The sequence below is a fragment of the Poecilia reticulata genome, chromosome 20 (genome assembly GCF_904066995.2).
Source record: "Poecilia reticulata chromosome 20, P_reticulata-male-v2, whole genome shotgun sequence".
Taxonomy (NCBI): Eukaryota; Metazoa; Chordata; class Actinopteri; order Cyprinodontiformes; family Poeciliidae; genus Poecilia; species Poecilia reticulata.
Genome location: NC_088849.1, coordinates 17,307,072 through 17,319,821, shown reverse-complemented (window position 1 = coordinate 17,319,821; position 12,750 = coordinate 17,307,072). Strand labels below are relative to the sequence as shown.

At 37.7% G+C, this 12,750-nt stretch overlaps 1 protein-coding gene across 24 annotated transcripts in view; it reads left to right on the top strand.

Annotated features, from left to right (window-relative positions):
• Window positions 1-12,750, top strand: part of kiaa1217 (KIAA1217 ortholog) — a 126,743-nt gene that overhangs the window by 85,185 nt on the left and 28,808 nt on the right. For 19 of the 24 annotated variants that reach the window (XM_008396763.3, XM_081601695.1, XM_081601693.1 and 16 more), the window contains exons 3-5: window positions 4,928-5,008; window positions 5,952-6,147; window positions 11,453-11,651. In XM_008396763.3, coding sequence (XP_008394985.1) covers window positions 4,928-5,008; window positions 5,952-6,147; window positions 11,453-11,651 — 476 coding nt within the window. Of the gene's footprint in view, window positions 1-4,927; window positions 5,009-5,951; window positions 6,148-9,125; window positions 9,376-11,452; window positions 11,652-12,750 lie in introns of those variants that run through there. The other 5 variants (XM_081601688.1, XM_081601707.1, XM_081601699.1 and 2 more) reach the window with 2 other exon arrangements.

Genomic DNA, 12,750 nt, shown 5'->3' with positions numbered 1-12,750 from the left:
ATATATTTGTAATGCTTTCTTTATCTTATTATCTTATGTAATGCCCTGTGTTGTAGCTACGATCCTGATTTGCATGAGATTCGTTTGCTATCCTTCTACTCAATCTGATATTTAATTAATTCATAAGAGTTGTTATTACTGTTTTGCATATTTCATTTTGTGAGGGTCTCTTAATATTTACTGGGTTTTCTGGCACCGTTCTTCCTCTCCATTGTAAGCTTTGATTGTTAATACTATAAAGTCATCTGAATTAACACACCAATTAACAAACAACCCCATCTGTGAAAGGTCATGTGAGGTTTGTAGCAAAAGGATTAGAGGAGGAATGCATCGGTGGAGGGAGCGGACAGAGGGTGGTGTTTGCAGTGAATGGGAATGGATGACTGGGGAATTTTGATATAATGTCTTTTAGAGTATAGAAAACAAAGGCTGATCGTCAGACCACAGACAGAGTACAGACCAGTTGTGTAGAGCTTTCTGTAGACTCATGCGCTTGATTTTCAATTAACTCTCGCTCTGCTGAACACTGTCTCTGAGGCACACATAAACACATTTATCCTAAGGAGATGAGGGCAGTCCGGCTTGAACTTTTTCTCTTATCACATCAATTTTCCCAGGCTTTGCTCTTTCTTTGAAATAATGTGTTGGAATGAAAAGAAAAAAAAAAAGGAAAGTTACAGCATTTCTAAAAGCTGCCTTGTTCCGTTTATAAGTTTGCTGTTGAGCTCACATCCCGGTAATTACCGTAAGCTGTACGTCTTCTCCCCAGAGCTCCAGCCAAATTAGCATCTTAAGTGAAAAGTCGTGCTCCCAACATCAGTGTTTGCATTTTTAAAGCCATAACAACCTCCTCTTCCGTCCTCTGTTGGCATTCTTTCCACCATATAGAACGGGTGAATAAAACGTGTTTCTCTGGTTACCTTGTGTGTATTTGCTCTGGTTGTGCACATAGTAGATGTTGTGTGAATACATTCTATTGTTTTAAGATAAACACCTCCACAGGTGACCTTTGTTTGGTATCTTTGGATGATATAGTAGTACCATAAAAAAGTACTTACACCCCTTGAACTTTTTGTTTTGTTTTGTCACATTTTAACATCACTTTTCTGTTTGAAGGAATCTTATGTAATAAACCAGTAAAAACAATACTTAGAATTTTAAGGTGGAGGGAAAATTGTGGGTTGTTTTAAATTTCTTTGCAAACAAAACCTTAAAATTGCTGTATGCATTTTCTGTTGACCCTCTTTATCTCTGATACCCTTAGATAGTTTCCTAAATGTCTAATTTATTCTCTGAACTCTGAAGACGTTTGTCCAAGAGACATTTACCTAAGAACATTTGTTAAGTTATGAAACAATATCCCAAGCTTTGAAATTTTTTAGGGTACCATTTGATTCATCACCCCAACATGGAAAGAGAAGGACATCAATCCTAACAGAAAGGCAAGGAGCGCATTAAACTTAGAAGCACTAGGTCCATGGTTACTCTGGAGGAGTGTCAGAGTTTCACAGCTCAGGTGTTGTGAAAATGCCAGTTTCTAGAAGCTGGGACATGCCCCCCCAAATATTCTACTTGTTAAAAACTCATTTACAAATTCCTTCCACTTTAGAATCATGCAGAAAATTTTGTTTTTGTCTAAAACAAAATCTTTACAAAATGCCTTGCTTTTGTCGTTAAATGTGACAAAATATAAAAAAAACTGTGGTGTTACATTTAATAGTGACATGCTGCAGCTAACAGGTCAAACGGGGTTTGTGGAAAAATTTCAGGCAAATGTCCACTTCTTACAGTAAAAAAGAGGGTTTGTGTAAGAGAAAGTCATTATAACTCGAGCTGTATACTGTAGATTATGAAAGAACGTAGGCACCAATCAGATGGCTTTGTGTGGACTGGCTGCAGGAGGTGTGCATAACGGCAACCTTTGAGGCCACGTCTATACTTAAATCTCCATGAGTGACACAGCAGGCTCCTGCTGGGATCCACCATTATTCTTAACAATCATAATTTACTTTAATCGTTCCAGCTCTGCTCCACGTGGCAGCCTGTCCGTCAGGAGCCAAGACGACACCGGGATGACATAACTTCATCTGCATTGCTTTAAGAAATCATAAAACATAGCCACTTTGCTTTTAAAAAGCTCTTTAAAGACTCACAACATGTGATAAGTTGCAGTAAAAAAGCTCTTATAGACGAGTTGAAAATCTAGAAATGACAGCTCCGACCTGCTCTGTTTGAACAGTACCTCAACACACAGACCCGAGCTTTCTTCATGATGACAGCAGACTGTTGCATAAATGTTTGCAGGATGTCCCGGGTTCAGGTCACATTTTCTGGAACAATGGCCCGAGTCACTCATGCACGCACCCAGTCCTTCTTTACATCCCTCTTACTCTTTCATGGGCGTGCAAACAGACTCACACAAAGAGACAGAGTGCAACCAAACTACTTCCAGCCTTCTCTGTTTTTTTTTTTTGTTTTTTGTTTTTTTTTCCCCACAACCATGGCTGTTTGCCTGATCACTGCTTGCCCACACTGCATTAGTCTTGACATCCATGTCATATAAAGCTCCCTTCATGCATGGCATTCAGGCAAATTTAGGAGCAAAGGCTTGATGACTCGAGGAAAAGGTTGGCTGCAACTGCAGCCACACAACTGAGACTTCTGATTAGGCACCGAGTTATTTCTAGACCTTCTCTAACATTCTCTAATCACAGTGACTATTGGACATGTGCGTTTTATAACAGCCTACGGGCATTGACTGCAGCTCACCACACAACACGCCATTTTCAGATTTTTTTTTTTTTTTTGACACGTTCAGGTGTTATATTGCCTCCTAGCAGCCTTGTTTCATGACTTTGTACCTTTCCATATTTCAGTATTGAAGCTAACGCCAATGTCTCTGTTTCACATTCATCATAGCTGTCAAAGCCAATGCGGTGTAAAACAGAGACTCACAGGCTGCACAATTTTGACTGGAGTGTGGGATGGAATGCACTGTAGGTCCAAGAAAGCTAAAAGAGGGTTTTGCAGTCGCGGCTTTCACATCTGAAAGCTGTTGGCTGGGACAGCTGTGTTTTCATTACATTCAAACTGATAATATTCTGGTAAGCTCAAAATTATTCATATTCCTGGCATATTTAAACTTGAAGACCCAAGATTTTTTTTTTTACTGACAGATTTTAGCAATATTTAAAAATAAAATCCACTTTTGTTTCATCAATTTGCTTTGGTAGTGGTAATGCCCAAAACGTTTAAACACATTAAACTGTGATGTCACCATGGAATGAAGAATTTCAGTTGCAGTACCTACCACATCACCACCAAGATTGCTGCATAAGTGACCTTTTCTACATTCTGCCTCCACAGTCGTAGAGTAACAACAATGAAGCTTAAAATTTCAAAATAACCCAGGATCAATGCTCATTGTAATATAGGAAATGTGATTGAGGAGCAACTCTATCTGATATTTTTTCAGGTTGTGGGAGAATAATAGAATTTAAATAATAATTGTTTTTATTTTATTAATTTAAAGCCTAAATGTCTAAACAATCTAAACATTTGAAAACCTGAAACTAAAAGGTATTCCTCATATTGCTCTCTCCCTTCTGCTGAATCCAGGCCAGGTTTGCAGCCTTTACAAACCAAAGAGCAATTTCTGCCTTCGGTCAAGTAAAATAAAATGTGTTAAACATTACCTCTTAAAAAAAGATAATGTATTTACAAAAGAAAACTTGCATCTGTGTTTAAAAAACTCTAGTGTTATTTTTGGTTTTAAGGTAAAGTGTTTTTTTTTATTTTAAAATAAAGAAAAACACAAAACTTTTACACATAGAGGATACATTTTATTTTTTGGAATGTTTCCATTTATGCACAACGATGTAAAAAACAATGGATAGTTACAATAGTTGCTAATATATCTAAAAATATATTACTGATACTTTCAGTGCTATTTTTTCTAGAACTTCAATGTGTTTATTCCATTAAAAAACAGGGGGGAAAAAAATCTAAAACCTGTCCTACATCTGTATTCAAAAACATTCGTTGGTCATATATGATTTTTAGCCATATTAGTAAGAGCCATGGAAGATCCAGTTGTTCCTCCAGAACCACAGTCCAAAGCGTAACAGACAAACTGTTCAATCAACATAGCATTTCAGTCATAATAAAAGGCAAGCTACAAGGGAAAGTGAACCTTTGATCAAGGCCAGGTTTGGAAAAATAGAGCCACTGCATTCACCAAAAAGTTTAAAAAATATTTCTGTTTTATCTTTCTGATGGAAATCTATTATATTTTGTGCTGTTGCAGAAAAAAAATGCAGTGAAGCTTAAATTTTTAAACTTCTTAAAGATTTTTTTAGTTTGTATTATTCTTCTGCACCTTTGGAGTTTTCAGATGATATTTAGGTTTACACAGACATACCGCGCTGACATAATTAGTACCTAAAGTTGGTGGAAACCGCTGGTTCTCCCAGTGGAGCGTGCGAGAAGCTTGAGCAGCGGTGTGGGAGGGTTGTTTGCTTCCACCATCACTGAATGAGCTTTTAAATCATTCAGTGCTCAGATTAAGTTCCCAACACTTGTCTGGTTTCAGGTTACATGTTAACTCCATGTGACCTCATTCCTTTTAAAGGTCACCATAACATTACGTTACAAACGCATGAGCGCTCTTTAATGCTGTTACATGGAGCATCACATTTTAATCCCTGATTTATGCAACGTATTGGTGTGAACGGCTCACATGTCTTGCATTTAGGTCTCTCATGCTGCTTCTTTCTTCTTTTTCTTTTTTCTGCTAAAGAGGTTGATTTGCTACCAGGCTCTTCTGTTTTCTTTGATGAACATCTCCTTTTCCATTTCAAGCTCCCACTGGCATTTTTTAGCCATGTTGTTTTTGTTTTTCTTCCTTTTCTCCCTTTTCTTTCATCAGTCTTTACAGGCCATGATTGCTTCTCTTCACTCTGAGCTTGACATTCAGAGGTATTTGATGAAAATCCAATCACCCTACCAAGTTAGTTTGCCTTTTGTCTTATCTGCATCATGCTGGGTTTGTGTGTCATAGGGTGTGTGTGTGTGGCTGTGTTCTCACCCCTACTAGCATCTGTTGTGTGACCGTGTTCCCAACCTTTGTGCTTCTCGCCTTGGCTGCCAGGCTGAACTGGTCCAGCCAATGAAGGCTTCTAAAATATCAAGTTAAAAAAACAAAACTTTGTTTTTTAACATTTTCAACAAATGACTATGAATGTTCAGTAGCATGTATTAGATAACCCAATAGTGCTCTGTACATTTTGTCATATTACAAACAAGTGACAATTGAGTGGAAAAATGTAAAAATGTTTTATCGAATAATAATCAGAAAAAGGGTGTGCATAGTATTCAACCTCTCAGAATTAATACTTTGTAGAATCTTCCTTTACTGCAATTACAACGGTGAGATTATCTGAGGTTTGTTCCTACCAGCTTTGCATGATTTGCAGAATTTTCTTTGCAAAAAAACCCAAAAAAACAAAGCTCAACCACAGTTAGATTAGATGGAGAACATTTGTCAACATTAATATTCAACATTCATGTCTTGCACAAAATGCTCAAGTGCAGTCAGAGCTGAGAGTCCTTTCATCTAAACCAACCCACTGACTTTAAGTTCCGACTCTATTTATTGTTTCTATAAATTGTTTTCAAGGAACGTTTTTGAGATTAATGCGTCCCTGCACATTTGCATGGCTGCTGTGTTTTAGCTTGTTTTGTCACTGTGCATGAATCAAGCAGGGCAATGTGTTTGACTTAAAAAAAAAACACAGGACAGAGTCCAAGTTATGAGCAGTGTGGTCCTGCAAAGCAAACAATTTCAAATTTGAACTTTTATCTTTCATTCCAGGATTGCAAACTTTATGTGCAGTTTCATCATAAGCATCTGTGGTCTCACTCCTGTTTCCATTTGCCTCCTCCCACTCCAGAGCAGAAGTCCAAAACACGGCCCCAGCCCACAGCCCGGCGTTGGGGATCAGGTCGACCACCTATCCTTGGCCTCACTAGAGTCGCTGGACGCCATGTCTGAAACGGACGCACCCACAGCCTTCACCCGCGGCAGCCGAGTCCGTGCCAGCCTGCCAGTGGTGCGATCGACCAATCAGACAAAGGACCGCTCATTAGGTATGCTCCCTTGTTTGCTTCTTTGGTATCTTAGCCATACATTTATACTTGAATCTTTTTTTATGTTTTGTCACATTACAACTGCTGCTATCAGACACATTTTGCCTTGGCATACCGTATGTCATGCGGTGTCGGAATCTATGTATTATTTAAAGTACTATGTTGTGGAAACCCTGAAAACACCATTTCCATAAATGGTGGTGGCAGCATCATGAGGCGGGTTTACTCGAAACTTGATTAAAGGGGATGGGGTATGGAGCTAAAGGGGCTTAATGAGGTTTAAAGGGGCATGAATACTTTTACAAGGGATTGATATCTGCATTGGATAATGCATCAGGACTAGCGGTGTAGCATCCAGACTGTTAGTTCAGAAAGACACAGTTGCGGAACTTGTGTGTTGTGTTTTATTACATCACTTGAAGCAAATACAGTAGTCCTTAAATAAGGCTGATGACTTTGCAGGAGAAGCATTTATAAAGCTTATGTTATTATCAGAAAGGACAGCTAAAGAAAGTGTTCTGAGGAAGTACTTTATTACAAAGTTTATGAGCCTTCTGTACATGGTGATGTCTTTCTGCAATGCGGCACTGAAACCAGGCCTGTAATAAAACTTTTAAAGTCAAGTACAAAATAAGGTAGAAGACTTTGCAATTTCCACATCTTTTGTTGCCAACAGTTCCTCTAATTTTCAGTTTACTTTGCAAAACTATGTTTTCCACTAGTTCTAAAGACTCAACATAAACAAATTAATGATCAGGGTTGTCCTTTCCCTAACTGCATTGCATTCCTATTTTTCATGAGAGAGCCAGAAAACCTTCCCTGTCAAAACTGAGTAGTGCAAAGCAGAGCAGAGTAGTCTTAGCCCGGGGCTGGAAGTTAGTGAGACTGGGGAGTCAGTGAATCAGGATGGGTCTCTTGAGCAAATGACCCTAATGGCTGCAAACTCAGCCCTGTGGCGGGCCCACCATCACCTCACTACTCCATAGGCTTACATCGCAAAATGAAAGAGAAAATATATTAGAAGAAGAAGAAATTTACTAGTTGAACTACTTTTTTTTTTCTTTTCATGTCTCCCCCAGATGGCTTAACAGCCTCAGTCTACAAATTTACATTGAAAATCTTTTCTCTTTAAATTGATAAACTTCTACGCTCAGTACGAATAAAACACCTACACTATCCATATTTTTGCAATAAAGGCTTGTAGACAAGTAAACAAAAAACAGTTGATGTTGGTACTAACATCTTCTGAAGAAGATCAACGTGCAAAATGCAAAAAATAGTTTGTTCCTTTTTTTTTTTTTTGAGAAAGCTTCTTCATGCCTCTCTCTTCATTATTCGCTGTCTTGCCCTAAAAACTGTCAGGATTGACTTCTCTAAAGTGAAGAACTTACGGGTGGATGATTTTGTTTATTCAGGGCTAATTTGGCTGTTACACCATGTTGAAATCCCAATGTTTGGTTAAGGGAATTAGGTTTTAAAACCTGAACTGACAGCGGGAGCAAGATGAGCATTCATCATAAAAACAACCAAATATCAACTTCTTCAATGAGAAAATTTGTTAACAAATCTACATATTTGACCTTTGTTTAAAAGAAAAGGGACAAAAAGAAATAAATTTTTGAAAGAAAGTTAATAAATAACATTTGCAGTTTACCACAAGATGTGCAGGGGACACAGTAATAAATGTAGTCTTAAACATTAAACATAAACAACCTTAAACATTCATCCAAAGCTAGTATTAAACAGTTCAATTCAAAGAATACACACTAGTCAAGTCATCACAAACAAGTGACAAGAGTATTTGCAGTGGAAGGTAGTTTTACATTTTTGAATAATGGGGGGGTGGGGGTGGGGGGGTTGAACTGAAATGCTCAACCGTATTATCAGATTTCCTCTTTTCTTCCACTGAACTGTTTTGAACTAATTTATGTTCTTTTGTCACATGAAACCGCAATAAAAGCATGCTGCTAAGAAAATCTCATGAAGAATTTGAGCCACTCTTGTTAAACCTGTTAGTGTTTATGACTGGTTATAAGTTAACCGTCGTTTTAAAAAGTTTTACACTGTTATTCAAAACTGTAACTCTCACTTACGGTTACTAATGGTTTTTAACGACTCATTCAAAATCATCAGTCAGCTCTGACATCAGCAAACTGCTACGTAATTGAACACAAAAATGATTATGTTTCTACTCTCCCAGAATTCACTGACAAAAAATAAATACATATCTGAATGCTCCCAGTGATCCCTCTTAATGTTCAACAAATCAACACTTAATTGTTTTGCCTTAAGATGTTAGTTTCCTGTTTATTTTTAATATGCATTCTTGTTGCAAAACTGTATGTACTTTTTTGCTTTCATCATTACATCATTATACCGTTTTTGCCTTCAATCTAATAAATGGAAAGATATCTTTAATTCACTTTACAATTCAGGACAAAAAAATAATTGTGGTTTAATTTATTTTTTCCGTCATGTTCTATCTACCTCTTATATTTCTTCTTTCAACTTCTTTCCACCACCCCTTTTAGTTTTGTCTTAGTTAGTATACATTTTTTCCTGTTGAAATCTTAGTGAATCCTCCCATGGAATTCCTAAGACCTGTGTGCATATGCAGAAAATGTAAAAATTTTGCAAAATGGTGGATGTATTATTGCAAGGACCTTTCACACTTTTCAAACAAACAATAATGTTTGAAGTTCTTTAGATAAAAAAGTTCACTTCTTAGCAAACCCCGTAGTTACGGATAAAGAGAGAGTTGCGTATTTTGTCGAAAAGAATCAAGCTGCGGGGTGCCGTTTTTCACAGGTTTTGATTTGTTCAGCACGACGACTCTACTGCAGAAAAGCAAAACCCCATCAGAAAAGAGGCTTTACGACACACATATATGTACACCCATGAACAAACTCACACATACTTGTGCTCCTTTACGCTCCTTCTCTCCTTCGAAAACATCAGGACAAAGCGTGGGGACAGTGGGGAGTTATGGTGTGATGAAGGGGTGGAGAGAAAACGGGGGGCACCGCTTTACAACTGTGTCCCTCCCACAGTTTCTCAGGCACACACACGTGTGCACACAAGGAGGCAACGGCACACACTCCACTTTGTCCCAACGGACATTTGGGGATTCCTTGTACCCTCGTCTCTCGCGGCACGAGTTGCTGCATGGTCTTTTTCTTTACTACATAAGGCTGAGCAAGGAAACTGGAAATCCTCCAGACCTCTTCGGTGAGTATCACATTCAACAGTGTAGCATCAGTTGGACTCTATTAAATGGCTTTAACTTGTGGCTGAAATGTAGTATTTTACTGTTGTTTAGTTGTGGTCCAAGTGAAAAAGGGAGGGGTTTCACTGCTGTGTTTAGTTTGTACATCTGTTCTCAGTGAAGACGTGTTAAACTCAAAAAAGTTTCCAGTCTGTGCCCATTTGGTTACAAAACCAGCTAGCCATTTGTTGCAAGCTTTCAGCGAGGTCAGGCACCCTGGAATGTAACTCAATTCTTCTTTCCGACCTACACATAATACTTTAAATGCAGAAGAAATCCTCATAATAGTTGTGTGAAACTTTCCTTTTCAAGTAGCCAAAATCTGCATTAAAAAAATCACTTTATTCTAACCTATCTCACAGAAAAAGATGCAAATGGGTCACTGTGTGAAGTTGTTTCTGCACAGAAACAGACAGACCAAGGAGTGCAGTGCAGAGACTATTAGAGATTATTTCCTGGATTTGCCTCCCCCCTGTCTCATGGAGCATGTAGTGTCTTGTATAATATTTCACTAACATCTGGTAGCTTTTACAGACCTGGTTTTTATATGGTTTACCAAGTAAAATCACGCCTCCTTTCTGTTCCCATTGGAAAAATTATAAACATACTATTAATCTGCCTTTACATGTAAGAATAATTGACATTTTTGCTATAAAATGGTTGAATTTTTGCAATCCAATTGTATCAACTTTAAATGTTTCTTTAAACATTGTTGACACTGTATTTCAGTGTCAACCATCGAATCAGACAGAAAATAGAATTTGTTTTCTTTCCCCTGGCACTGTTTATACAAGTGCAGTGTGGGGCGTGTTCATAAATGTTGTGGGAGAGCCATCAGTTTTTTTTTAAAGCACAGCACAGAAGCCACACCCAGAGTTCAGAGGTTCAGACTTTGGTCTTTTTGATACACAACATTTACCGTTCCTCCCAGAGCGCACAGCTTTGCCTCTGCCCCAACTAACATGTTATTATCAAGTAATTTTCTTGACTAAAAGTACTTTCTATTTTCCAGCACAGATAGAACCTGGGTGAAAGATGTATACATTTCTGCTTATAGAAAACTTGACAGCTTTTAAGGATTCACTTTGATTTCTTTTGTTCCACAGTGCAGTGTAGAAATCATTCAGCGTAGAAAGTAATGATTTTCAGTTCAGCTAGGACTTTTACTCAGGTCACTGTGCGTCATCAACTAAATAGGAACCTTCTAGAAGTACAAAAACTTGAACTGATATCAATATCCAATATTTATTAATACTAATGTTAAGACTGAAATTTACTGATATTATATGTACATTGTATGTATTTCCCTACACTTATGACTCTGTGAAAGCAACCACACCACCTACATTGCTTCTCTGCTTCAAACACCCTAACAATCCTGCACTGCATCACTATCTCTGTCACATGACCAAACCAATACCACATGTTGAACCCACTCCATTCCACCTCGTGAAACACTCACAAATGGCCCGGTTTTACTTTTTAGATTGATACCAATATGTAAAAAAAGACTAACATACACCCATGCCGATGTTGGTGCTAATATATTGTGCATCTCTAGAAGTTTCTTTTTTTTTTTCTGCCTATACTTTTGTACTGTATTCCAAAACATGTCATATCAACTACCAGTTTTGGCAGATCTTGTAGTGTGGATATATTAAACTTATATCTTTGTTAATCTTGTGCTAACATTGTCACCCAGATCCCTCCATTCTGTCCCTTAGCTTTTACTGGATTACACTTTAAGCTTCACATTAGAACTTCAGTTAAAGACAGAGCGATTATATCACAGCTTTTCAGTCTTGGTGTACAGTCATTAAGTTACCACCATCAGTAAAGACATTCTACTGCTTCCTAACTGGACAGTTTTTATAGTTTTGTAGCTTCATAAATGGATTACTTCCACAAACCAAACCAAATTAAAAGTTGTGGGTTTCCTGTTGTAGGGAATACATTAGATTATGCATTCTCATACTTGGAAACCACATCTGTTTTTGAGATCTTAATTTCATTCTAATTTCATTGCTCTTCTGTCCCTAGGTGTACTCTACCTGCAGTACGGCGATGAGACCAAACAGATACGCATGCCGAATGAGATCACCAGCATCGATACAATCAGAGCTCTGTTCGTCAGTGCCTTCCCGCAGCAGCTCAACATGAAGATGTTGGAGTCACCCAGTGTTGCCGTCTACGTCAAAGACGACATGAGGAACATGTACTACGAACTCACTGATGTCAGGTAAGAAGTTATGTTTGTATGTAAAATCAAGGAAAACATTACTTGAAATTAAATGAAAATATCCATCCTAACACAAGGTCCTCAAGCAATTAGTGATATGCTGTCAGTTTTAGCAAAATGTTGTGTCACGTAATAAGCTAGTGTTAGCATTTCAGCACAGCTAGCTGCTGCAGGAAGTTAGAACATTAGTAGTTTAAAACTCAGAAGCTAAACCGTTTCAACATTTTTGACTTTTTGCCCTTTGGAAATCATTTAATTGGTTTATTTCTGCTGTGATCCAGTTAATAATTCAATAGTTAGCTTTTTTACACATTGCTGTAGAATCAGTGACTAATAATAAAATCAGAGTCTCTAGCAATTAGTGATATGCTCAGTGTCCACGAGACGTCAAGCTGTCAAAAGGCAAACGTATATATCAGGGTATTTTTTATATCTGCTCGAAAAGTATTTAAGCCATACTAATGTTCTAGCTCACGATTTGTGAGTTAGAACATTACAATTCAATTTACTGACAGCTGAAACAGTTGGGTTCTCACTTGTTGCATTAAACATCTGAAAATATCCAATCTCTGATTTTCAAATACAGTAATTTTCTGACAAGTCAGAGATACAAATAAAAAAAACAACAAAAAAAACAGGAAGGATCAGTATAAACTAAGTTAACATTTTTATTGGTGCATTGAAAGCTCTGTCTCATTAGGAAATTCACCCAGAACTATCCTAAGGAAATCTATCGCTTCAGTGACAAATCTTCCAGCCAAACTAGTCTGATATCTGGCCCTTTTGTTCCTAGCTTCCTTTGAACAGGAAATGTCTAAAGGCAGGAAAGTTTGCTTCCTTTTCCCATCCATGTTTAAAAAAAAAAGAAAGTTATTTTGAATGTGGAGCTGTGTGGCAAAATGTCTCGAACAAACAGCGGAAGACTTTTTGGAAATGTTTTTGTCTTCTGTCCTCTCTTATGCAAAAGTTTTGCAAAACTTTCGGTTTGTTTATGCTTTGGGGAAAAAAACTTCAAAAGTATGGTGTTGTGTGGTATTCCATTTATGCGCACAGCGATACAGATTGTATCTAAGAACATGTTTTATTTCTTCTTGTGGAT